The following is a 26225-nucleotide window of genomic DNA, read 5'->3' on the forward strand; positions in this document are numbered from 1 at the left end:
CTACTACACTCTCATTCTCCTCTCCTCAGTTAAACACTCCACTTCCTAAAACCAACACTAACTTTCTTTAACCCCTCTCTCAAGTCAATTTATATTTTCCTCCTCAAAGTTTTGCATCCTTATATCTCCATAACTCATAATACATTCTCCTGGAGTGCTTTCACACAAAATATTTTGCTCCCTACAATGCAAGGCATAATACTACTGCACTTCCATGGCTAAACAGTTAAGTATACATATAGTACCATTTCTTAAAATGTCTACTTCTTGTCATTACCTACAATGTTAAACTAATATGTTTCTCTTTTTTACATGTTTTAATCAATGTGAGTACACTGCTGTGTGTGTTTGTGTTTTTCCCTTTTCTTGTCAGAGCCTGAAATAAATCCTCAAGGATCATCATTCTACCAAATGTAAATATAAACAGATGTCAACTGAGACCAAGTATATACTTGATTAACCTCTTTACACAAAGTCTACTACTTAATACATTTCTCACTAAACGCATGGCCAGCAATAAACACAAGATGGTCAACACTAGCAAAAAGTGAGCATTACTCATCATTCAACCCAAACAGCAGTAGGTTCATAGATTAGTACTAAGCTAACTGCCCTTGTGAGTCATTTTAAGTTTAGTCAATTATCTCTTGTGAGACTCAAACCCTGCACCTTGTGTTTGTAAGGCAAACACCTTAACCATTAGGCCATCCTCCCAACCCCTGTCCCTATTGGTGGTTAGTCCTATACAAATGGATAATGTTAATATGCCTATCTATAAAAGCAACTAACATCATTACATGCCTTGCAACCCAGTATTCAAAACCATGCTGCCCTATGATGCAGACCAAGGTATGTCTTGCTACTGGATACTCGTGGATCAAAATGAAACAGAGCTGCTCCTATGTGCTTTTGTTTTGATAAGTCAAAAGCAACTTAAGAATAAATACCACCATGAATAATTGATATGTTAAATTACCTAATTAAGATTACCTAAACACTAACTGGCTTTGCATCTGTATTACTCCTGGCTATTTTCTTTTCTTTCATTTTGCTGCTTATCTCTTGCATGAGATTCCTGTTACTGCTCAACTCTTGCATAACTTGCATATTATCTCTTTTCTTTTGGATGTCGTATTTCATTATATAACTTCTTAGATTTGTACCGAACTTATATTGCATACTACGTAACAGTTTGTTATTTCCTTTGCAATTCTTGTGTGAACTTGTAACATGATTTTTATTTTTTACTATTTGTATTTTAACTAATTGTTCTACTCTGGAGATTTTCTCTCCGGGTCTCAGCCGAAAAATGTTTTTTTTCCAACTCAGTTGGACACTAACCAGTTAACAAATGTAAATACATAAATAAATAAATATTTTGCTGTAAATACTGATTATCCCCTCCCCAATAAAAATACAAACAATGGACATATCAGATGCTGCAATATGTGCAAGAAATTTAAAAGGACACTATCTGGGCCAGCTATAGGTGAATATTTATTTATTTATTTATTCATTCATTCATTCATTTATCCATCCATTCTTTTGTTTGATCTTGTTAGTACCATTAAGCTGGTAGCCTCTTTACAAGGGAGATCTGAGGTGGCATTTATACCACTAGGGGAAATTTGGCTAGAGCACCAGGGAACTTCCACACTTTTTCAATAAGAGCCACTGGAGCTTTTATATCCACCCAAGTTACCACTAACTCATGCAAATGGGACCTTGGATTAACGTCTCATCCAAAGGACAGCACACTCAGGTGTGGAGAACTCCCTACTGCTTCACTGCAGTATCGGTACTTTGAAAAATCAATCCACTCAGCTGGGAAGAGAACCCGCAGCCTTGTACTCTTCCATGACAAAATAAGAGTGTGTGTACATGTTGAGCCACTGAAACAATTCTGCCAAGGTGAAGTAGCAGAAAAGTCCAAGCCTACATTACTATGTTATCACAAAGGCTTGCCATAATTCCCTTACAATATTTATTTTATTCTCCCTCTTACACTGTGCCAGAAACACTAGCTGGTTGTCAAACACTGCACAGAGCATGCAGAAACGAAAACGTCTTATCGACTACTGAAAGTGCAGAATTTAGTATGCAGCAGTGTATAATGCTCTCACAATGAATTATGGTACAGAAATAATTATGGGAATATTTAGTAGTGCTCTAAGTTATTAAAAGCTTTCTAGGGTCGCAGTCTAGGGTGAGTGAGCTCACAGTCTCTGAAAGATAAGAACCCTTCATGTACATGTATATGCTTAGCATATGTGTCGCCTGTTACTAACTTTAACATGACCAGTGGTATGCTGCATGTTTCCACTATCTAAAGGCTTAACACAGACCTTTTCACCTGTTGCTTGCTAGTATAATTCATCACTTCTAACCTTAATCACAAGAGGTCCAGAAAACTCCTCCTGCATTCCATGCGAGAATAACAGCTGGAAGGCCACAAGGAGTATAACTTGCCTCCTCTAAGGAAATAAGCACAAAGAATATAAAGGAGTTCAGTAATCAAGTTACAAATGATAATAAAAAATATGCAGCACCAGTTCTGAATAACCGATGAAGTTTACACTATTTGCAAAGAATGGTCATTTTTGAATGCTTCAGCATATGTACTTGCTACATCAAATAATTTTCTGGAATTTAGGGATGATTATTCCTCAACAGTTCAGACACTTGTTACTTACAATTCCTGACTGAGGCAAAATTATTAGCAATAGTCCATGCACAGGTGTCCAGGGTATGGGCAAGCCCTTTTTGAATTCTTGCATTTTTAAATTCATTGACCATCTCATACTACAGACACTGATGTCTGGTAAACTAGCAACACAGATCAGGGTACCTCTGGATTAGTGATGCACAAGACACTGAACAATTCCTCATACTGACACAAGTAATGGGCTGTACTTCTCTACAAAGGAATTAAAAAGAGGAGACAGGTAGTCTAGAATATCTGTAAAAGAAGGGGTGATGACGTGACAAGTAGCAGCTACAAATGTGTTGGGGGGGGGGGTAGAATTCTCCAGCTAGAGTTAAGCTCTCTTGGAAATAGAACATACAGTGGACTGCTTCATGCAACAAATCAGTAGCACATGTCTGGGTTTTGTTGCGTTTGAACAGATTTCTGTTTCTTGGCTTCATAGCTGCACAGAGAAATTAAATGTGCTTTTCCTGCCATTAAATTTCATATGCAAGTAAAAAAAAAAGTGTTAAAAGCAACAGCCTGGGTGGGATTCAGGAACATGTATTTCTCACTGTAAACTGCCTTGCATTATACAAATACACGAGAAGTGTGAAAATGCAGCTCTTAAATATCACATCACCAGTACAATTGCACAGGACAAGCACCAAACTGCACTGTGAAACAGTATATTATAAACTGCAAGTAAGTATTCTGGCAGCCTCATGAAATAATAGGTTATGCAGTGCTAATGTCAGCTGCACATATTAATATATGGGATAGCCAGGCAAATTTGACCCCAGTGGTTCAGAATGTCCTCTCATGCTAATTATACAATGAACAGTTTTACTACCATAAGTGAGGTACATGGCTACTCAGCTCTTGCACTCCCTACCTGCTGCTAAAGCATGTAACCTGCTTTGCGTAGCTGCAAGATGCATCAGATTCATAGGTTCTCAAAATTACTAGGTTAATGGCCTAAAAGCCCTTACAAGTCAAGCCAAAAACCTGATTTTTCCCAATTTATGGACTTTAGGGGCAAGAGGATGGCATGGATTTGTGCCTATGTCATATCTTACAGATAAGCCCCTGTTCATAAGGGACATAGGTACTACCCCAGGTGCGAATTTGCGATTCCCCATCCATTATGTGCTACACGAGCTAAATGAGGAATTAAACCCGCACATAAGGCAGCTGTTTAATCTCAGCCTTACCACAGGATACGTGCCCAAGGAGTGGCGTACGGCAACTGTGGTCCCACTCCACAAAGGTGGCGCCTCTACGGACCCTGGTAATTACCGCCCCAGAAGCTTAACAAGTCTAGTCTGCAAAGCTATGGAGAGGATCATAATGGAGCTCATAAACAAAGATATAGGGGACTTGCAGACATTGGACCCGACCCAGTTTGGCTTTGTCAAGGGAAGATCATGCCTTTTGAACTTGGTCGACTTCTTCGAAATAGTCACCAAGGCCATTGTTGAGGGAAAGGCAGTCCATACAGCCTACCTTGACCTTGCAAAGGCTTTCGACACAATACCCCACTCGGGTATTGTAGAAAAACTTACCAGCTTAAATGTAAACCCATATGTCACAAGATGGGTTGCAAACTGGCTTAAGGACAGAACCCACAGGGTTAGAGTTGCTGGCGCTGTGTCAGACTCCAAGCCGGTCACAAGTGGTGTCCCACAGGGCTCGGTCCTTGGCCCCTATTGTTTGGCATCTACTTCCCAGAAGTACAGGCCAACATGGGAGGACTTTGGCAGACAAAGTTTGCAGATGACTGCAAACTGGGCGCCATAGTGGAAAGTGCATCGGACACTGATATCCTTCAGAAGGGACTCACGGAAACAGATAGCTGGTGCCAGAGCCATGGCCTGAAGTTAAACGCCAAAAAATGTATAGTTATACCCTTCGGGAAAAACAAGGTAACCCCAAGCTACCATATAGGTGGCAATCCACTAAGCACAGAAGAGGTTATCAGGGACCTGGGGACCCAGGTTGACAGTGGCCTTTCTTTTGACACTCACATTGCTAAAGTGGTTAGAAAGACCTTCTACATTGCCCACCTGATCATGAAGGGATTCACATCCAGATCTAGTGAGGTCATTGTTCCCCTGTACTCTTCACTTATCAGACCAATGATCGAGTACAATGCCCCATTCGGGATGTATCTCACCCGACATCTGCAGCAATTGGAGAGACCCCAAAAGTTCCTCACCAAAAGGATAAAGGGACTCCAAAATCTGTCATATGCTGCCAGATTGAAGAAACTCCAGCTCTATTCAGTCGCATACCGTCTGCTCAGAGGTGACATGTGCCTGACATACAAGGCCATGTCCAACCCGAATTAATGGACATGCTCCACCTCAAAAATCCAAATCCACCAAAACCACTAGAGCAAGCGACTTAAACCTTAGCACGGATATAAATAGGACGTGCTGGAGGGATAGATTTATCACTCAGAGACTCCCTATGCTGTGGAATAAAATCCCGGTCCATGTGAGGCAGAGCACCTCGCTGACTCTGTTCAAGAGAAATCTAGACCTGTGGATGGGAGATCGTAGGTTTACCCCGGGAATCATCTCTGGGTCACTGCTGGACAGAGGCACAACAAACTAATGGGCACAGTATTTTTTCATATAAGGGGTGGCGTAAGCCACAATAATTTGGGCTAGGCTTATAAATGCCTTAGGGCAGATAGCCTAGTATAAACCTATGAACCTATGAACCTATGATACAAACTGCAATTGAAGAGGGCTAGGGAAGGGCTTTGCATAATGTGAATAGATAGCCAGTTTCAAAGAAGTGGCAGTCTCGGTGACACACATCTTTATCTCCAGCATATTTTGTTTGAGTTGCTGACTAAGTTTAGATTCCTAGGTCAGGTGATCTTCATGTTGTTTGACTTGCGTATGTGCAGAAGCTCCATCAGGGCTGGATTTATGAGTACCTTGTAGGTTAAGCATAGACCACCCCTTAATAATCGGTAGGAGACAATCGAGTAAAGGGATAGGGTTATTAGTCTAATAGGATAGGACATGTTGTTTGCACCTGAGTACCAGATCTAGGACATTTGATCCCCTAGTGGGAGTGCAGACTAGCTGCTCCAAGGCATTTGAATTTACATAAACAAGAAATATTTGGGCCTGCATGTTAGTGGTCGTGTATGCCTCACAATTAACAGACGGGTAGTTAAAATCACCCATGAGTATGGTACTGGGCTGGATGGTGAATGACTCTAGTAATTTCAGGTATGATGTATGGGTTTCCTGGTTTATGATGGGGGACCTGTAGCTAGCAAGAATATGGTAATGGATTTTTTCCATGGTTAGTTGGACATGGGGTATCTCAAGCATGTCATATTGTTTGACCAACTTTCATAGGTTGGTACTATGAACCTATGAAAGCTGGTCAAACAATATGACATGCTTGAGATACCCCATGTCCAACTAACCATGGAAAAAATCCATTACCATATTCTTTGAGGTGTGCTTATCCATTATGTAGATAGATAGACACACCTATGCCTTTTGCTCTTTCATGTTCAGTGGATGGTTGAAATGTATTAGAGGTGTTACAGCCATGCACTGCCAGAGTGCTTTCTATGGCTTTGAACCATGTTTCAGTAACTGCGCAGACATCAGCATTCTCCAGGATGAGGAGAGCTTCCAGGGAGTGCAGTTTCTAGTTGGGAATCCTAATATTGATGACTAATTTAGTTTGTCCTCAGTAGTTTTTGTTATGTTGGAAGGATATATATATATATATATATATATATATATATATATATATATATATATATATATATATATATATACACACACACACACACACACACACACACACACACACACACACACATGGATATATGTTTTTTAGCATATCCTTGTATCTGTAAATATATGGAGATCAATGCACTACCCAAGTAAAAAAAATAAATAAATAAAATAAAATGCAACTTGCTTATTCTGCCTTGCATAAAGCTACTGCTACAATTTCAGCGCTTCCTCCTTTTATCTTTAGATGTCCAAAATGTATTTTTTTTTCTAAATTAGTGTACAAATAACTTTACTAAACTGGGTAATTTCAAATGCATAACTGTCTCTGCTTGTTGCTCAGACATGAGTGCTTACACTGTAGCCCACTGTGCCAAAATTAAGTAAAAATTTTAAAAGTGGAAACCAAATATTTGTTTACATCTACAGAACACAGTTTATCAAGACCAATAATATTAATGGTCCAAAAACAATTTTTAGCTATGAGTTCCTGTAAGTATTGCTCGGAAACCAACGGAATATTCAACTTTTTCCCATAACTTGCAACCCCCTCATTCAGACATCACTCACACTAAAAGCCCATATTACAACAGCATAAAACAGCCGAAAACATCTTCCTTGAAGGAGCTGCTGCACAAACACACAATAAAACATATTATAAGTGTACCCCCCATGCTTTACTATTGCTGAGACTGAACAAAACACAATCTATTCTGAAAACTGCATTCAGCAGAAAACAATATAAACAAGTACTGTTTGATGACTAGCACATTAGATCACCAGCAGTACCTGATGTCCAGCAGATTTAGTTTGGGACAATTTGTTGATCCGTTCCACGGTAACATGCCCTACTTCCTTAAAAGGAAGGTATGTACCATAAGAAGCAAATTACCATTAATTTGGTGTGGGAGCTCTGTGATGCAATTGAAATGCTTGGCAAAATGTGAGTCCTGCTGTGTACATCTGAAACTTTTACGTAAAAAGAAGGCGATAGAATAAAGTTACAGTAAATCAAGACATTATCTGGCACTTCTATTAAGTGCATTTTTCCTTTGACCTCTGCTTGTGCTTACTTATTTAGAATATTTTTGACATTACAGGAAAAAAGTTTAAATCAGGCATCTTCACTTAGATAAGAATGCAGAAACACTTTGGCGTCTACAAGAAATCTGAACAATGAAGAAGCTTAACATGCATATATACCATGATTAATGGCCATTTTTTCTTGTGAAGTGCTTGGACAAACACAATAGGAATTTAAAAAAGACATATGCAGAAAATACATTCTGACTAAATTCTACCAGTCTGCAAACAGAGACCAAGTCTGCTGCCAACAGCTGTCTTGCTCTTCAGTGTTTACTAAGTTTTTGTTTACAGTACATGCAAATGCTTATAAAACAATTACAAAAGAATGGTCATCCTGTCTCAAAGCTCAGATTTTGATTCAGGGAAGACAAAGTTAAACATGCTGCATACCCTCTCTCTGTTGTTTTCAATCAGATGTTGAGCCATCGACTTGATCAGAACATCAAAGAAGAACCACGAATACTGAAAATAAACAAAAAATATTTTAAGTACTTCCACAGCTCTGTCTCTCCCATCATAAGTAAATTCATAGCAACACCAACACTTTATCATTTGACATTAAAATAATGTCAAAAATGGGGTGGAACAATGTTGCATCAAGACATTTGGATACTGGCATCCGTTTCTAATGTTAGTAAATTATTCTTTTCAGTTCATGTTATAATCATTACACACATCACTGGGTGAAAGCATGGCTGAATATTCCCCTAAGTTTAGTAACACCCAAGTGGTTAATGAGTCCAATGTGTTACCTCCATATTAATGTTCAGCACCGGCTAGCAAAAAGTTCAGCATGTTGTTATACTAATCCCTTGTACCTCACTCACTCAGAATTAGGCAAAATGCACATCAAAGAATGCACTTGTTAGAACCAATTTCTGAAAAGAGTGCAGCAATGAAAAACAATACAAATTTTGACTACAATGTCAAATACTCCAATAAGCAACTTTTTAAAGGTAAATATCTGAAAAAGGCAACACAACAGTTTGAATACATCAGTTCTCAGTTACCAATGTATGCTTAGAGATTTTGTAAAAAAAAAAAAAAAAATGATCGTCTTACAGGCATTTAATGTTTAGCTAATAAACAGTCAGGAAGTGAACCATAAACCAAGCATTGTGAGGCAGCAACATTAACAGTGGTACGTACAAGTGTATAACCTGTACTTCTTTCACAGGAAGTTGGTCAGTTACACATCACTACATACAAGAGACACTTAAGCTTCTGAAATTTCTAGAACTGAAGGGTAGTCTCATATTACAATGCATTTTTCCTAAGCCTGAAAACAAATGTCAAGCTTTGGAATGCTAACAAATAATTTAAAAAAAATGCATACTGCAGACCGTAGATTCTTCTGGTCCATATACTGGCCTATTACAAAAAAGCATGTGTGTCCTCATGACACCCACATACAGTGGCAGTAACTCTTCGGGAGAATATCAGCATGCTGTACAGGAACAGTATCTTTCATCATTTGTATGTATTTAAGATAGATTTTTCTGTAAAACTGTGCTGATGAGAATGGTTCACTTTTAATGGCATCGGTACCATTACAGGCAGTAAGCACAAACGGCCTCATCTCTCATACCCTGCATTCCCACCACTCTGCAAGCAATATCACTAAAGAAAGAGAAGCCAGTCCAATGGATTTTCTTCAAGTTATCACAACCACTACTTGACAAGTATGATTAGTATGAAATGATGATGGAGGACAGAATATAATCTGAAAGGAGAAATATTGTATAAATTGGAAACAGAAACACTAGTTATAGAAGTGGCAGACAGTACAAAAGCACAAAAACATGTGTAAGCTCAAGATGGTGAACTAATTCTAAAAACACAGCCCCTGTAAACTGAAGCTATCATAGCCTGTAAAAACATCCAGTCAAAACGCAATAACTTTCAAGATAATGCATGGGCTGCATGGGTGAATTGTCACCACACCCACTGAGGTCAATATGCCTGTCATGAAGTCAGTTTTCAACTGACTAGTAAGTTCTTTGGTTAACTGGTTATAAAAAAAAAATTAGACGTACTGCTTCAAAATTAGGCTGTTTCCCCTTGTTAAAACACATGGACAGAAAACATTTGTTGCTTTATCTGAAATTAATATACAGTATAAAATATTTCACTCATATTTTTAAAAAGATCTACCAAACATAATTCTAGAAGGCATACTCTAACAAATGGCCACTGGGTGGACAGAATCAAAATAACTTCAGAAATTCCTCAAGAAGAAATTTAGAACTGGAGTCCAAAAAAAGCACTGGTCATGAAACTACACAAGGTCCTAAAAGCATAAAGTCTGGTAACTGGAAAGCCTTCATCTAGAAGTAAAAGTTTCTCATAGTCAAGAAAACACCTCCCAAATGGCTTATATAAAAAGAAAACAAAAAAAAAACAATAAATGGTGCGTCCTAACTGAAAATTTGAAATAAAACTGATCATGATAATTATGTACTGCATGGAGCGCAGAGATTATGCTCCAATATTCATAACAAGACAAATCAGCTAAGTGGTACTTTAGTGCAAGACCCATTCTTAACAAATGATAAGCACCCTCTGCTTAACTTTTAAGGTTGGGTCTCATGCTAGGCAGTCAAATCTACAAGAACTGACTAGCAAAGACAATGGCAGAATAAAAAACATACTTGTTTCTGTCTGCTGTCCGTTAACGTGTCCCTAATTCCTGTTATAAACACAGAAAGTAGTTAGAATGACAGGATTTGGGTTCAACTGCATTTTCAGAAGAATACAAAGTCTGAAACTCACACATTTGACATTATTTAGTGACTTCAATCCTCAGTGGTTTGTTTGAAAACCAAACATTTTATGAGTAACGGACCAAACATATGAGGCAAAAATCTGGACATTTGAGAGGCATGGCAAGGAGATTGTAAACAAAGGATTAAGTTGCACTGCCTTTCCAACAGTGCTCACCAAGGTGCATTAGGTTTTGAAAGTGCCTCTTCCCCTGTAACTAGTAGTATATGGAGTAGATAAAGCTCCATGCATTACACAGAATTCAGTTATAACCTTTAACTATGTGTTCTCCACTGATGCCAAGATTCACTTCTCAAGAGCAAAGCTTTATTCAATGTTTATACAAAGAGATTTTGAATGGCTGCACTTGAAGAGGTGGAGTATTTGCATGATCAGTTAGAAATCGTAGAACCTATCAAAATACAAATGTGAGAGGCCCCAGGAGAGCCTTTCTTGGAACAAACAGGGCTCCAACTGAAAAAAAATTAAGCTAAGGCATAAAAAAAAACAAACAAAAAAATACAAAATACAGAATGCAAGGTTTCACGACATTTTGGAAGGAGTAGGAAAAAGCACCCATGTTGGACTATGAAAAACAAGATGGCATTGTGGACTGGATTTGAGTAAGATTCCCTCAATACTAAGCAGGTGAGTGAGGTCCATAGGCAAAGAAAGCCAAGGCCAATTCCAACTGAATTTATGACTTACTGCTAAAAAAAAAAAATAAGTACTGTGGAGGATTTGCCAGCTAGGGAGAACGTTACCCATGCAGGGTAGATCTGTGTTTGTGGAATATGAATATCCTGAGGTCACAATGAAGCATTGTAAGCAATTTGTGGTTGTGATGTAGAAATAAATAGAAGAGAATGAAAGTTAGACTAACACTTCTGGATGTACTAAAGGGTTTTTCGGAAGGGAAAGTGTTGGTGCTTATAGCCCAAATGAAACAATGGAGAAAATACAAGAAAGTACAATTCTCTAAGGAACTTACCTTAACAGCAAATATTTGGAGTAGGATCATTGTTAAAATAGTCCCGACCACAGGCATATCTGCCACAGTTGGAAGCCCAATATGTTACCACTCTTCAGCAGGACTAACTCCATTTTCCGGGACACTGTCACATTTGCAGTACAAAGGTGACATCAGTCCATGCCTGCTTTGGTTCTTTCTTAGCCAAAGAGCTTTAGACAAAAAATCTCATTACCTGCTGGTCATATTCTCAGGACTACAAGGAGACAATTCCTACAACTTACCGTCTTTCCTAGATATTTAGGGCAGAGGGCTAGAATTACTGTCAGAGCATCAGTTGTCAGAAAACTGTGTGTATGTGGGGGTGAATAAAAATGTGACTCACCCACAGACCAGACAAAGAGAGAGAAACCATATTACAACAGTGATCTTACACAAACATTTACTACTACTATAAGTTCCATATGTAACTGTATTGTGTTCTTCAAAGTGATGACCTCTGCGGTAATCACCACAAGGATGATTCTTACAACTTGTAATGTTATTGGGGTGGGCATTGGGCAATGTTCAGAAAAGGGTGGCTGGGTTTGGATATAACACCCAAAATATAAAACTTACAGAAGATGTGGACAGAGGACTAGGTGGTTGCCTCCAGAACATCCTGACATGTACCTTTAAGTAAGATTCAAGAAGGTGGCCCTCTTGCATCCTTTCACGGGGATATGCACAATTCCTGCTCAATTGATACATCAAAGCATTCCAGAAGGGATAAATGAGGCCCTTAGGGTCATGCCTCTAATTCCATGGCCAAATGGCATACTTCCAGGGCCTGTCTGTACAATAAGAAAGAGTGAGCACCCCTTCCCAACTTGTTTAGGTATCACACCACCATTCTGTCATGTGTCAGAAGTTGCAACATAGCTGGTATCTACACTGAATTGAAAGCCTCAAGTGCCAGAATGACCACCATCCATTTCCTTTACACTAATGCAATTCTTAAATGGTTTTCTATCCCATGTGCTCTGGACTCAGACAGTGGATCTACTTATTGTAGAAGCAAGTCCTTTAGAAAGGGGCTTACCAGCTGTCTTTAGTGCATGAACACTGAAAGAATTGCTAGAAATTTTGAGAATGATGACAACTGTTGTCTGCAGCCTTGACAGACTGCTTGAAAGGCCGACTTCTCCACTTGAGATATTTTTTCACTATCTGGAGAATAGGGTCAAATGGCTTCCAGTTTTTCAGAGTAGCAGGAAAGGTTATTGTCTGTGTCAGGACTCAGCGTAAGGGAAGGGAGAAGGGCAGAGTAGTCATTGCTACTCAATATTCAGGGTTTGATTATGATGGCCGAAGACCTCCCACTTTCTGGGTCTCTTTGTCACTGTTTCTGGTAGCCCTTCTTACTGTTAAACTGCTTTCCTTTACCCTCTAGTTATGGTAATAGGGCCAATGCCATGAGAGACAATGACTCTGATAACAGCACATCCTTGTCCAGAGGTCCATTAAGGAGCTCTGAGTTAACAGCCTCTGGCAGGAAATGTATCCTACAGGTGGGAAGGCTCCTAACTGATGACCAATCCTCCAGACATGTGTCCTAATAACTGACCAAGTGCTAAAAACACTGGATGGTGCACCTACACCATCATAACCATACCTGATAGCATACCTGCCACCTGCATAGCAGACTGGACAAGGTTGACTAGTTTTGCCTTCACCGTACTGCCTGCAATGTTTGCAAGAGCCTCTATAACTGTTTGAGGATTTCAACTTTATATTTGTTTCAGAGCTGTAAAGACCAAGATTAATGAAGTGTAAACTTTCTTCACAAATCAGTACAATATCTTACTTTCTTAGTCATCTGAATCAGCTTTTGCAGTATCCAGGGCACTACTGGATCTGCTACTGGATTATTCAAATGGGGTTTGAAAGGATACAGGATCTATAGAAGCAGTCTGTCTTCCTAGGAGAAGGCAGCTGAGAATCTAGTTCCAGGAATGTCCCAGAGAAGACATCCTGCAAGGCCTCATGCACTAGAGGAACAGCTACAAACCTGGGGGGAGGGTCTAGGCCTAAAATGTCCCAATATCTTTTTGGGGACTCTGGGACCTAACTCAATTCCCATTTACAGTGCTCATTAATAAGATAAATAAATAAAGAAAGGCTATCTCCAAATAAAGACTACCTCAAAACCATTCAACAGTATGCACAACCATTTAGCCTGTTAATAACTGCAGAATAATTAAGATTTCATTAACAGAAACTAGATAAGACATACAAGTACACCTGAACATATGCAAAAACTGTGCAAACTACAACAACACTGCCAGTTTGAAATACAGCTAAGACATTACAGGACAGACTTGAGTGGGACTTGGAAAACTGAAGGGTAATAAGGAAGGAGGTAAGCAAAAAAAGCTATCCCAAAATTTCATTAATGCTCACAATCTCACAATGTATACTTTTATCCATAGTGAAGTTACAGTTGCAAGAGTTGGAAGGTAGTGGAACACTGAGAAGGAATGTAGTAAAGTGCGTTATGCCCATAGTTCTAGGAGGCAAAATAGAAAAATATCAGAAAGGTTTGGATGCCATGGTTGTTAACTGGAAGTAAACAAAATGTCATTAAAGGCTTGAATGAACATTATGCAGCACCAGTCACCACAAATGAGGATTAAATGTCAAAAACTGAAATAAAACTGATTTCATGAACTTTAATTATGTCTTGACTTAGGAATAGGGTCCACTCACATCAAGATATGTAAAAACCTACGCATCTGGAAAATTTAAACCAAGGACATTTTTCGATCCCTAATGGGGAAATATTTTACAAAGATGATCTGACAGCGCTTACATACAAGACAGAAATTGAAGCATTTTCAGTAGATTTATGGACTATTAATAAAGGTAACGGCTAAGTTCAATTACAGTTTAGTAAAGTCTTCTAATTTTCTTAAGTAGTGTATGTCACAGTCATTTAGCAAAAGTTGACGGGTCAAGTGCTTAACATCTCCAATATTCACTGTTACAATAGCATTATAAAGATGGCCTACAGACATAAAAGGGATTTAGGTTTCCAGATAAGAGAGAAGTGAAAGAGACAGTCGCAGAAATGAGCTGCTCTTGAAGGGTAGATCTCATACTGAAGACAAATGACTGATAAAAGAGGCAAGGCAAAAATGGGGGCTCTGTTAAACTCAACTAAACCACATAATGTGTCGTAACAGAGATCATACTTAGTAATAGCAATCAGCCACCACAAAAGTTTCTAAGAACTTAATAGAAATACAATATGTAATAAATGCAAAGTTAAAGAATGAATCCACACGGAAGTAGACAGGACAGCTGCAAAAGGATCTTTTTGGTAAACAAAAGCATTATAACTTCCAAAGAATTGTTTACATACTTTAAATATTTTCTTATATATCAGAATACTACCTGATGCTTGCCTTATGGTATAGGCACAGTTTTATGGCAAAAGTTTGAAGAAGAGTGTAATAATTTGGTGGGAATGTTTGGTAGGAGAGGATATCCTAAACCTCTTTTTCAGTAATTAGTAAGAGAAGTATACAGTAAAAGAACAGTAGGATATTTTAAACGTATTTTAATTACTTCATGTGTAGGCTTATATCTCACTCACAATCCTCCACTTTGGATGGAACACAATACAACTGTAGCCCAAGTACTAGTTTTATTACATGTTTCAGAAGTGATTCTAAAACACAAGTGGATTTTGAACAAAAATGGAGTCATTATGTATGATGATGTTCTAGTTAAAAACAAAGTGGATGAAAAACCCAAAATAGTGCACCATAGGGGCTTGAACTTTAAAACTACCTTAGAGAATATGACAAGCAATAATACTACCAATGCAAGGAATAACAACAACCTTAACCCCATTATGAAAAAATGTTGGCATTGCCCATATTGTAGATATATTAATACTGGTGACTTTTTCAGCATCTGTAGTAAGGAATATCAGATAAAGGGTAGATACAACTGTGAATCCACAGGAGTGGTATATGTAGGATTATCCCAGTCTTACCCATTTTTTTACTTAAGCAAAATGGAACGTAGATTATGAGACCAGATTTATGAGCATGAATATGATATAAAAAGAATACATCTGAATAATGCATTAGCAAAACATGTTCACATGTACCATAACCACCATTTCAAATACTTGGTTATAGAGAAGGTCAACTTCAGCATCAGAGGGGGTCCCTGGGCATTGGTGTTAGAGGGAAAAGGTATTATTTTGGCAATTATTTTTGAAAGCTTGCAACTGGACTGGCTTGAATGAGTATTGCTCGATCAGTTGTATTTTAAAGCATAAAGCTTTAACTAAATAAAATACTATTATTACTTCCATATAGGTTTGTGCATATGTTAACATCTTAATGAAAATATGCATTTTCATTTTTAATTTTTAAATAATTTTTCTTTTACTTTTTGTTGTATTATTTTTAATAAGTTAATTCTTTTTTTTATTTAATACATTTTAAGGTTTTAGTGAATGAATATTTTTACTTTTCCAGACTCTGTTTATACAGGTTGAATGACACTTAAATATTACTTTGGCACTTTAAGAAATGTAAATGGGAGAGTTTAATGATATCATCCTTTGATGAGATGACTGCTTTTGGCCTTATTTAAAACTTGTTGTTTGAGTTCAATTTTATCAGAAGGCGTTCTTTATCATTACATGAACAAAAGTGCATATCTGTCTATTTGTGGATAATAAAAGTTTCTTCAAGAATCTTGTGGCTTCTCCTGGTAGCTAAAGTAGTTTATGCTTCACAATGAAAACTAAAGTTTGAAATTAAGGGACATGAGTAAGAGATAACAGTCTCCCTAGCAGCCTTAGTACTTTAATGCATTTAATAGAACAGTACAAAATTTAGTTTTGCTTAAAGATAGTCAGCAGACTTTTTCTTAGGGTTAAACGTTAATATTTAGCTATTTTCACATCAGTGAGGGGATTAGAAATAATAAAAGAGCATACAGCAATCAGTGTTAAGTGGGAACAGACGCTGTAGCATGCATTTTAGCATGGGTAACCTTAATTTTAGGTTAGATAATGCCCGAGGGGGTAGCTGTGAATTTGGGACAACTGTTCCTATCTGGAAAATTAAGCTTCACTTTTTGAAGATGTACATAGTTTTGTGTGCATGTTCTAAGTTAATAGGCGAGAGGGGGTAGCTGTGAATTTGGGACAATTATTCCTATCTGGAAAATTAAGCTTCACTTTTTGAAGATGTACATAGTTTTGTGTGCATGTTCTAAGTTAATAGGCGATGTGAGTGTTTTGAAAATATATTTAATTTGATTTTTGACCATCTTCATTAAAATAAAAAGTCTTGAAAAATGTGACATTGGTTCAAATGGAGATGAGAAGAAACAATTGTATAAAAAGACCAGCCTTCCAAACATTACTGTATGCATATAACATAAAAGCTGGAAATATAAGTTCAAAAAACTGTTATGTTTAACAGGTGGGAACAATAGCTTTTTATCATAATGCCCATGCCATCCAAATTATCTTGGAATGTAAATGGCACTACAGGTATAGACAAAAAGGAAAGCATACTGAACTGTATTAAAATGCAAAGTGCAAATATTAATGCAGCATGAGACACATTTGGAAAGAAACGAGATTGTGAATTTGACACAAGGGGTCTCAGAACTGATATTCATCAGAATATCATGGGCAAAGGAAACAGGGGTTAATTATACTAATTGCTACAGGGGCTCCAATACCTTCAGATCTAAAGCCATTCAGAATTTCAATAATCTTAAAACACACCTTGCCACCCTTGTTTGGTCTCATTTACTTGCCATAAAAGACCTTTATGAAGTAGCTAACTTTTAGTTATGTACTTACCATAACTTTAGATGTTTGGGATCCATCTCGCCTACATTCTGCACTGATGGGTTCGGAGCCTGATCCTCGGCTCCGACTCGGCACGCTATACTATAGAGTGAAGTCTCTAATTGGCTGAGCTATTCTACATCCCAGGAAGCACCACCACTACTTCCCCAGATCTTGTTTGTCCGCACACATGCACACAGTCATAGACAGTTGAAATAATATTGCCAGGTGTTTCAAGATGAAACGGCTAAACTGAACCGTTCGGTCTCTTCTGATCTCCAAGGCAGGGGGAAGGAGGGTGGGTTATTAGGAATGTAGGCGAGATGGATCCCAAACATCTAAAGTTATGGTAAGTACATAACTAAAAGATGTTATGTGATCCTATCTCGCCTACATTCTGTACTGATGGGACAACGTCCCTAGCACCTGATTCCTGGGTGGCTCACTGGAAAACACTCCTGAGAACTGTGGAACCGAAGGAAGCTTGCCCCCGAGATGCCACATCCAATTTGTAATGAGAAATGAAGGTGTGAGGAGAAGACCAGGTAGCCGCAGCACAAATGTCACTAATGGCAAGCTTGGAATGAAAGGCTGTCGAAGTAGCCATTGCCCTTGTAGAATGAGCTTTCACAGTGGTTGTAAGCTCTCTATTAGAAAGAAAGCAAGTATGACTGATACAGTCTCTGATCCACTTAGCAATAGTGACCTTCGTGACGGCTTTGCTCAATTTGTTGTCCGAAAAGGACACAAACAACTGATCTGTTTTCCGTGTTTGGTGCGTCCTATCTAAGTAGAAACACAATTGCCTATGAACATCTAATGAATGGAAGATATATTCCGCTCTGTCTGAGTAGTTGGGGAAGATAACTGGGAGTTCCAATGACTGTTGAAGACAAAAACTAGAACAAACTTTAGGAACAAAGGAAGGATTAGGCCTGAGGGAAACTTTATCCTTGTGAAAAACCAGGTACGGTGGTTTGACACATAGGGCTTGAAGTTCCGAAACCCTTCTGGCTGATGTAATTGCCACCAAAAAAGCAGTCTTCCAAGAAAGAAATTTCAAGTCACAAGTTGCTGCCGGTTCGAAGGGGGAAGAGGTCAAAGCACCTAATACGAAATTAAGATCCCACGGTGGAGCGGGATGAGAAATCGGAGGTCGTAGCAGCCCAGCACCTTTCATGAAGGCTTTACACAACTTATTGCTCATCAAAGGTGGGTATATACTTTCATGAAAATTAGAAATAGCTGCCAATTGAACCTTGATGGTAGAGACCGAAGAACCTTGATTGAATAAGGAAGCTAAAAATTTCAAAATTTCAGACACCGGAGCAGTAATAGGATCTAATCCCCGGAGTTGGGCCCAAATGGCGAATCTCATCCATTTGCTGTTATACATTTTTTTAGTCTAATTCTTGTGGGCCGAGGACAAGATATGTATGACTTCCAAGTCTAAAACCTGGTTCCTGACTATGGTCGGAAGTGGAGGAGCCAAGCTGTTAACCTCAACGAATGAAGGGACTGATGAAGCTGTCCCGACTGGTGAATCAAGAGATCTGGAGCCTGGTCCAGGAACCATGGACCGTCCAGTGCGTATTTCCGAAGAAAGGGCAGCCAGACTTGACGAGGCCAGTATGGGGCAACTAAAATCATCTTGCACCGCAAGTGAATCGCCTTCTGGATCACCCTGGGAAGAAGGGGAACCGGTGGGAAGGCATACAGTAGGCCGGTGGGCCAAACTTGGACTAGGGCATCCTTGGGAACCCCCCCCCCCGGAACTGGGGTGAGAGAGAAGAACTGTAGACATTTCGTGTTGTGAGGAGTTGCAAAGAGGTCACAACAAGGAGTTCCCCATCTTCTGAAGATCTGAGTTACTACTCTGTCGTTCAGAGACCACTCGTGAGGGGAGAGAATAGTTCTGCTCAGTCGGTCGGCTATCACATTGGATCTCCCCGGAATGTGTGTTGCTACCAAGAAACGGTTGGTTGCAATAACCCAATCACTTACTCTCATGGCCTCTCTGCAAAGGGGGTAGGACCTGGTCCCTCCCTGCTTGTTCAGGTATCAGACTACTGACATGTTGTCAGACTGAACGGCAATCATGCCCTGGGGGAGGTAATTGTGTAGTGCTTGTAGCGATAGAAGCACCGCCCTCATTTCCAATATGTTGATGTGTAGGGAACTCTCGTCGGGGTGCCACTTGCCTTGGACTGACCTGCCCAGGTAATGTCCCCCCCACCCCGTCTGGGAGGCGTCCGTAGTCAAAGTGGCCACTGGAGGTGGAGGAACAAAGGGTCGCCCCTGATCCAGGGTGGAGGAACGAAGCCACCAACGGAGGTCCTGTTTGCACGTCTCCGTGATCATAATGAGGGACTGAGAGGGAGATCCTGATATGACCACTGGACTGACAGGAGCCACTGGAGAATCCTCATGTGCAATCTTGCTAAGGGAACTAGGAGAACGGTAGCCAACATGGAACCCAACAGTTGTAGGACCATCCTTGCTGGGGCTCGGTGTTTGAAGAGCAATGCTCGGACTTGAGATTGTACTGTTTCTATCCTCTCTGTAGGAAGATAGACCCGCATTTGCTTTGAGTCTATCTCTACTCCGATAAACTGTATGCGCTGAGATGGCAGCAACACGGACTTTGCCCAATTGAAGGTGATTCCCAGGGAGTCGCCTAGAGAAATAGTGGCTGCTAGGTTTTGCAAGAGTAGACGCCTGGAGGTGGCAGTTAGGAGCCAGTCATCTAGATATGGAAACACCTGGAATCCTAGACTTCTCGGGTGAGCAGTCACCACTGCCAAACATTTGGTGAACACCCTGGGGGCTGTGGTGAGACCAAAGGGCAGTGCATGGAACTGGAAATGACTTTCTCCCAGGCTGAAGCGCAAGTGTCTCCTGGACGCCTGATCTATCAGGATGTGATAATAGGCGTCCTTGAGATCTATGGAGCACATCCAAACACCTTTCTCCAGCAGCGGGAGAATGGATTGTAAAGTGACCATCCGGAACTTGGACTTCTTGACAGAACGGTTGAGCTTGCTGAGATCCAAGATGGGCCTCATGTCCCCGGTCTTTTTTGGCACCAAAAAGAATCTTGAGTAAGTCCCTAATCCAGTCTGGTCTTTGGGGACCGGTTGGATGACTCCTTTTTGAAGCAGCTTTGAAATTTCGAAGGCTGCGGGATCCCATTGACTGGGTGGTGGGTCCGGGATTTTCCAGGATGGTGGAGGGGGCTGTGAAAAGGGGATGTTGTAACCTCCGGCAATGATTCGGAGCACCCATCGGTCCTGGGTGATATTCTCCCAGGCCTTTAGGTGCCTCAAAAAACGACCCCCGACTGGCTCCGGAGCGGCGCAGTCGGGCAATCCTTCAGGGATGCTGGAAGGTTGAGGAGCCACGAAAGGACTCGTGGTCTCCAGTGTTGCGGGGGCCCCTGCCGCCTCTGGGACGGCGTCTTCCTGAAAAATTTCCCCCTCCTCTGCCTCTAGAAGGGGATCATCCTGCTGTGAGGGGTAAGTCTTCTGAGATTTGCAGAACCACATTTTCCCCTCTCTTTTAGCCTTGGGATAAGGCCGGAAGGGAGTGGAAAACCGTGCCCCTACGGCAGTCAAAGTCTTACCCTCTTGTTCACAGCGGGTCAAGGAGTCCTTTACCTTGGGTCCAAACAAGGAGGACCCATCAAAGGGAGCGTTGGCAAAGGAAGACTTGAAGGCCTCCGCAAAATGACACAGGCGGAGCCAGGCCTGTCTCCGTAGAGCAACACCTGTACCCGCCGCTCTACTCGCCCCCTCGGCCGCATATGAAATGAGCCTCATGGATGAGTTCGATATAGATGACAGGGTAGCCAACTGAGAGCTAACCGTCTGGGCCAACTGCTCAGGTAGGTTACCAGAGAGGGTATCTGACAGCTCCTTGACCAGATCCCTCTGAAGTCTGGTGAAGTGTGTAAGGTAATTCAGAGACCTTAAAGTAAAGGCCGCTGAAGTAAGGGTGCGCTTCCCGTACCGATCCATACTCCTGGACTCTTTATTAGGAGGGTGGACGGACGTTGAAGCCTCTGCCACATCTTGCTGGGTAGCAGATGCCACCACCAGGGCATCTACGACCACACCTTTGGATAAGAATTCCTTCTCTGGGGGAGCTGACAAAAATTTATTCGGGTGAGCTGGCACTGGTTCCACAGAATCCGGGTGCTCGCACGCCCTTCGAGAGATCAAATCCAGGAGCTCATCAAAGGGCGGAGACATCCAGGAGGCAGAAGGCTGAGCCCCAAAGGCCTTGAGGAATACTGACTAAGATGTCCACAAAGGAGACATCGTCCGAGGACGACTTGGGGGACCCCTCCGCGTCATCGAGGTCGGTGTCTGAGGTGAGAGACTCATCAGGCGAGTCGACGTGCTTCCTCTTACACTGTCTCTTCCTGGGAGGTTCCTCCGAAGAAGCTTCGGAAGGACCCCCAGGAAGGGAGGAATCCTCAGGCTCCAGGGCTCTGCTGTCCTGAGACAGGGGGACAACAATGGAACAAGTCTCCATGCCAAGGGAAGGTGCCGGAGAGATGGTGGAGGTAGCCAAGGAAGATTTGGCTAAAGCACTCCTCATGGCCCTGAAGGCCAGACCCCCAGAGTCCTGGGATGGTCCGACCCCCGAGGCCACAACAGTAGAAGGCACTCCCGCAGCCAAAGCACTGAGAGGGAGGCTCGGAACCGAAAGCATCGGACCCGAAACCTCACCCCCGGGGCCGACCGAGGAGGTCCGTGTACCGAACTCTGACCCGAAGGTCGGGGTTGGAGTAAGGGTCGGAGCCGACCCGAAAACCTCCACCGGCTCCACCAGCACCGACTCCAACAGTGCCGAGGCTGTTGGAGGAGGAACCAAAACAACAGGGTGGACAATCGGCTCCGGAGCCGACTGGGCTGGAGCCGATACTAACTTTTGGAAGACTGGAGACTGAAACAGCCTTTGAAGTACCCTGTCAATATCCGAATCGGACATCCTTGAGGGCCAAGAAGAGACCGATCGGGCCCGAGTTGACTTCTCCGCCGGTTCCGAAAGGCTGGGGGACCGGCTCCGAATAGTCTCAAGTATTATCGGCGCCGAGGAAGATTCCACCAGTACAGCAATTTCCCTCGAAGCCGACGGGGACTTCGGCGCCGAGGTAGAAGAGTCTGAGTGTGCGACCTTTCTCGGCTCGGAAACCACTGGAGCCGAAGAAGGTGACCCACCTCTCGATGCTCGAGCTCTCGGCTCTGAGGACAGAGGAGTCGAGGCTGGAGGCACCGAGGCAGACCGTTCCGACCTCGGCTCCGAAGTCCGTGGAGCCGACGGAAAAGCCTGCCTTGATTTCTTTGCTGTCGGCTCCGACGGACTGGTCGGAGCCGAAGACGACTTCTTCCTGGAGGGAGAGGGGGAAGAAGATAAAGCCTCCTCAAAGGAAGGGGAGATCATCCCTTTCAGTATCAATTTGTTTTTCCTCTCTTGGAGGACACGGGAGGAAAAAGCGTGGCATACACTACACGACTCTTGAAGGTGCTTAGGCCCTAAGCAATAAACACACAGAGAGTGATCATCCGTTATCCACATTTTGTACCCACACTTGGTACACTTTTTAAAACCCGAAGGTCTGTGTTCCTTCGACATCACTAGCAAGTAACCAAAAACCAACTAGGGACAAAAATTAAACACACAAGCCAAATCCCTCTAACTTAAGCAGGATCGATCAAGGGAACTATAACTACGCTCTAACAGAGCGCGAGGGCAAGGCCCCTCTAACTAAAACGGGACCTCAGAGAAACATATACCACACAAAACAACTACAAAAATTTTACAACAATTTCTTTAAACAGCAAGGCCTGAACAAAGCCCGAAGAAGAGCGCGAGGGAACCAGTTAAAGCGGGAACCTAACGCCAAGAAAAAGCACACAACTTTTTTTGCAACAAAACACTCAACAAGTGATAAGTAGCTGTTAAAACAGCTTTTGGGTGAAAAATTAGAGAAATTCTGACAGAAAACTTGTCAGTAAAGAGTACTTAGCCCAGCCAAGTCGAGACCACGTCTATTGCTGTCAAGCGGCAAATGAGATCTGGGGAAGCAGTGGTGGTGCATCCTGGGATGTAGAATAGCTCAGCCAATTAGAGACTTCGCTCTATAGTATAGCATGCTGAGTCGGAGCCGAGGATCGGCTCCGAACCCATCAGTACAGAATGTAGGCGAGATAGGATCACATAACATCAACCTTACCAACACCCTACTGCACTTTCAAGACTTTTTATTTTAATGAAGACCCTGAAAAATAAAAGTTACATTTATGGAGATTGAATAATATGAAGCATTTAGGAGTATGGATTAAAAAAAATTCTGTTGCTTCAGTATGGCAACTAAGAATATGTTGTAAGAGATTAAACAAAAGATAATACAATTAAAAGCTGTTGTTCATGGATATGGATAGTAAGATACAAGTAGTGAAAATGTTTTAGTCCCTTTAGTTTTATGAACAGGTTTGGCATATTTTTATCAACTACAAGACAAGCTGCGGACAATAATTAATAAAGAGCTGAAGGAATTTATGTGATAGGGGAAATGTTAAGTGGGATAAGTTAAGCCTTATAATACAACATGGTGGTTTAAGATTACATGACTAAAATGGGATATTTCAGAGCTACACAGTTAATGCTCATACACACAACACAAGCAGAGGGTTATAATTTAAAATGAAAACGGATGATGATGGGGGGGAGGGGGGAGTTCAAGAAATAAAGAGAGTGGGATTTTGGATGCAAATCTTTAAGGAGGATAACCACCACACAGAATATTATAGGTTCATAGGTGTGTACTAGGCTAATGGCCCCGGAGACTTTACAAGCCTAGCCCATAGGATTACCCTGGTATCATGCCACCCGACCTTAGTTCCCAGTGCCTCTGTCGAGCAGAGCCACTGGAGTGATCCCCGGGGAGAATTTTCTATTTCCCATCCACTCATCAAGATTTCTCTTGAAGAAAGCCAGTGAGGTGCTCTGCTTGACATGCATGGGAAGTCTATTCCATGGCATGGGCAGTCTCTGTATTATGAACCTGTCCTTCCAGCATGTTCTGTTGATTGTGGTAATGAGGTTGAGGTCTCTGCAGCATGTGGTGTGGAGGGATTGGGATTTCTTTAGATGTAGCATTTCTAACAGAGCTGGGTCAGACATGGCTTTGTAAGTCAAGCAGAGATCGCTTCTAAGTAGGCGATATGAGACAAAGGATAGTTGGAGTTTTTTGAGTATGTCCATATAGGACAAGTGTTTAAGGCCTAGGATCCTCTTTGTGAGGTACTTTTGTGGCCTCTCCAGTTGTTGCAGGTGTCTAGTGAGGTACATGCTAAATGGGGCATTGTACTTGATGATTGGCCTAATGAGGGAGTAGAGGGAGACAATGATCTCTTTCTTCCTAGATGCAAAACCCACAGTAATGAGATCTGCCATACAGAAGGACTTTCTGACCACAGTGGCAATGTGGTGGTCAAAAGAGAGGTTGCTGTCAACCTGTCTTCCCAGATCTCTTGTAACATCTTCTGTGTTCAGTGGACTACCATCAATGTGGTAAATCATGGGAACCGAGTTTTTCCCAAAGGGGATGACCACATTTTTTGGCATTGAGCTTAAGGCCCTGGTTCTGACAACAGTTGTTAGTCTCTGTGAGGCCTTTCTGTAATGTCAACATCGCTTGGAGAGTTAATAGCTCCTAACTTGCAATCGTCTGTAAACATTGTCAGCCACAGAGCCTTTGTGTTGGCCTGGACTTCAGAGAAGTAGATACCAAACAGGAGAGGTCCCAGGACCGAACCCTGTGGGACTCCACTCGTGACTGGTTGGCAGTCTGACTTGGAGTCAGCTACTTTCACACTGTGGGTTCTATCTGTGAGCCAGTTTGCAACCCACCTAGTGATATAGGGGTTGATGCCTAGCTTAGTGACTTTTTCTATTATTCCTGAGTGGGGAATGGTATCAAAAGTCGTGGCCAGATCAAGGTAGGCTGTATGAACCACCTTGCCTTCATCCACAGCTCTTGTTACTGAATCAAAGAAGTTGACCAAGTTGAGCAGGCATGACCTACCCTTCACAAAAGCAAACTGTGTGGGATCCAGACTTTGGAGAGTCACTATATCCTTGTTTATTAGGTCCATGATGATGCATTCCATAGCTTTGCATATCAGACTCATCAGGCTAATGGGGCGATAGTTCCCAGGGTCTGTAGTCGCTCCTCCTTTGTGGAGAGGAATGACTGTAGCAGTGCACCTTTTTGTAAGGACAAAGCCTGAGGTGAGGCTGTGACTGAACAGGGCACACAAGTGAGGTACCAGTTCACTCTGTAGTTCATGTAAAGCAAAGCCAGGGATATTGTCAGGTCCCATAGATGCTGTATTCTTGGCGTTGGACAGTGCTGTTTTAACTTGTGCAGCAGTAATACTGGGTACCTGGCAATCTACTGGTATTGTGACTGGTCCTCGGGGGGGGGGGGGGGTAAAGTTGGAACTGAATCTGTTGGCCAGTATACTGGCAATATCCATTGGCTCAGTATAGGAGGTACCATTGTGCAGTAGCTCAGAGCAAATCTGAGTATCGCCGTGGAGATTACTTACATAACTATAGAAGGCCTTGTGGTTGTCTTTACTATCTTGTACAATTCTGTATTCATAGCTAGCTTTGGAGGATTTGATAAGGGATCTCAACTTTTTGTTGAGGCTGATAAGGAAGTTTTTCCAGTCTTGGGACTTCACCTTATTCTGCATCAGTTTCCTCCTTCTGTTGTAGAGTTTGTTTATGGCAGAGGACCACCAGATTGGCTTCCTTTTTTGGAGGAGAGCATCTTGGTTCTATTGGGTATGGCAAGATCCATGCATTTGTTTATGGTTCGGCGGTCATGCAACTATTCTTCATTTGCCGCAAAATTAGTCACCTCTGTTTTTAGGAGCCCAAAGTTAGCTTTGGAGAAGTTTTTCATTGTGGTTTCCTTTGCAGGGTGGGTGGGAGGGATATGGATACCCAAGGTGATTAGTTTGTGGTCGGATCTAACCAGGGAAGAGAAAGTATTGT

At 41.6% G+C, this 26225-nt stretch overlaps 1 protein-coding gene across 10 annotated transcripts in view; it reads right to left on the bottom strand.

The window, feature by feature from the left end:
• DOCK9 (dedicator of cytokinesis 9) overlaps positions 1-26225 on the bottom strand; it is a 2508686-nt gene that overhangs the window by 673865 nt on the left and 1808596 nt on the right. For all 10 annotated transcript variants that reach the window (XM_044071294.1, XM_044071300.1, XM_044071298.1 and 7 more), the window contains exon 27: positions 7939-8010. In XM_044071294.1, coding sequence (XP_043927229.1) covers positions 7939-8010 — 72 coding nt within the window. The remainder of the gene's footprint in view (positions 1-7938; positions 8011-26225) is intronic.

The sequence above is a fragment of the Protopterus annectens genome, chromosome 5.part0 (assembly GCF_019279795.1).
Source record: "Protopterus annectens isolate FY-2018-M chromosome 5.part0, PAN1.0, whole genome shotgun sequence".
In the NCBI taxonomy this organism is placed as follows: Eukaryota; Metazoa; Chordata; order Ceratodontiformes; family Protopteridae; genus Protopterus; species Protopterus annectens.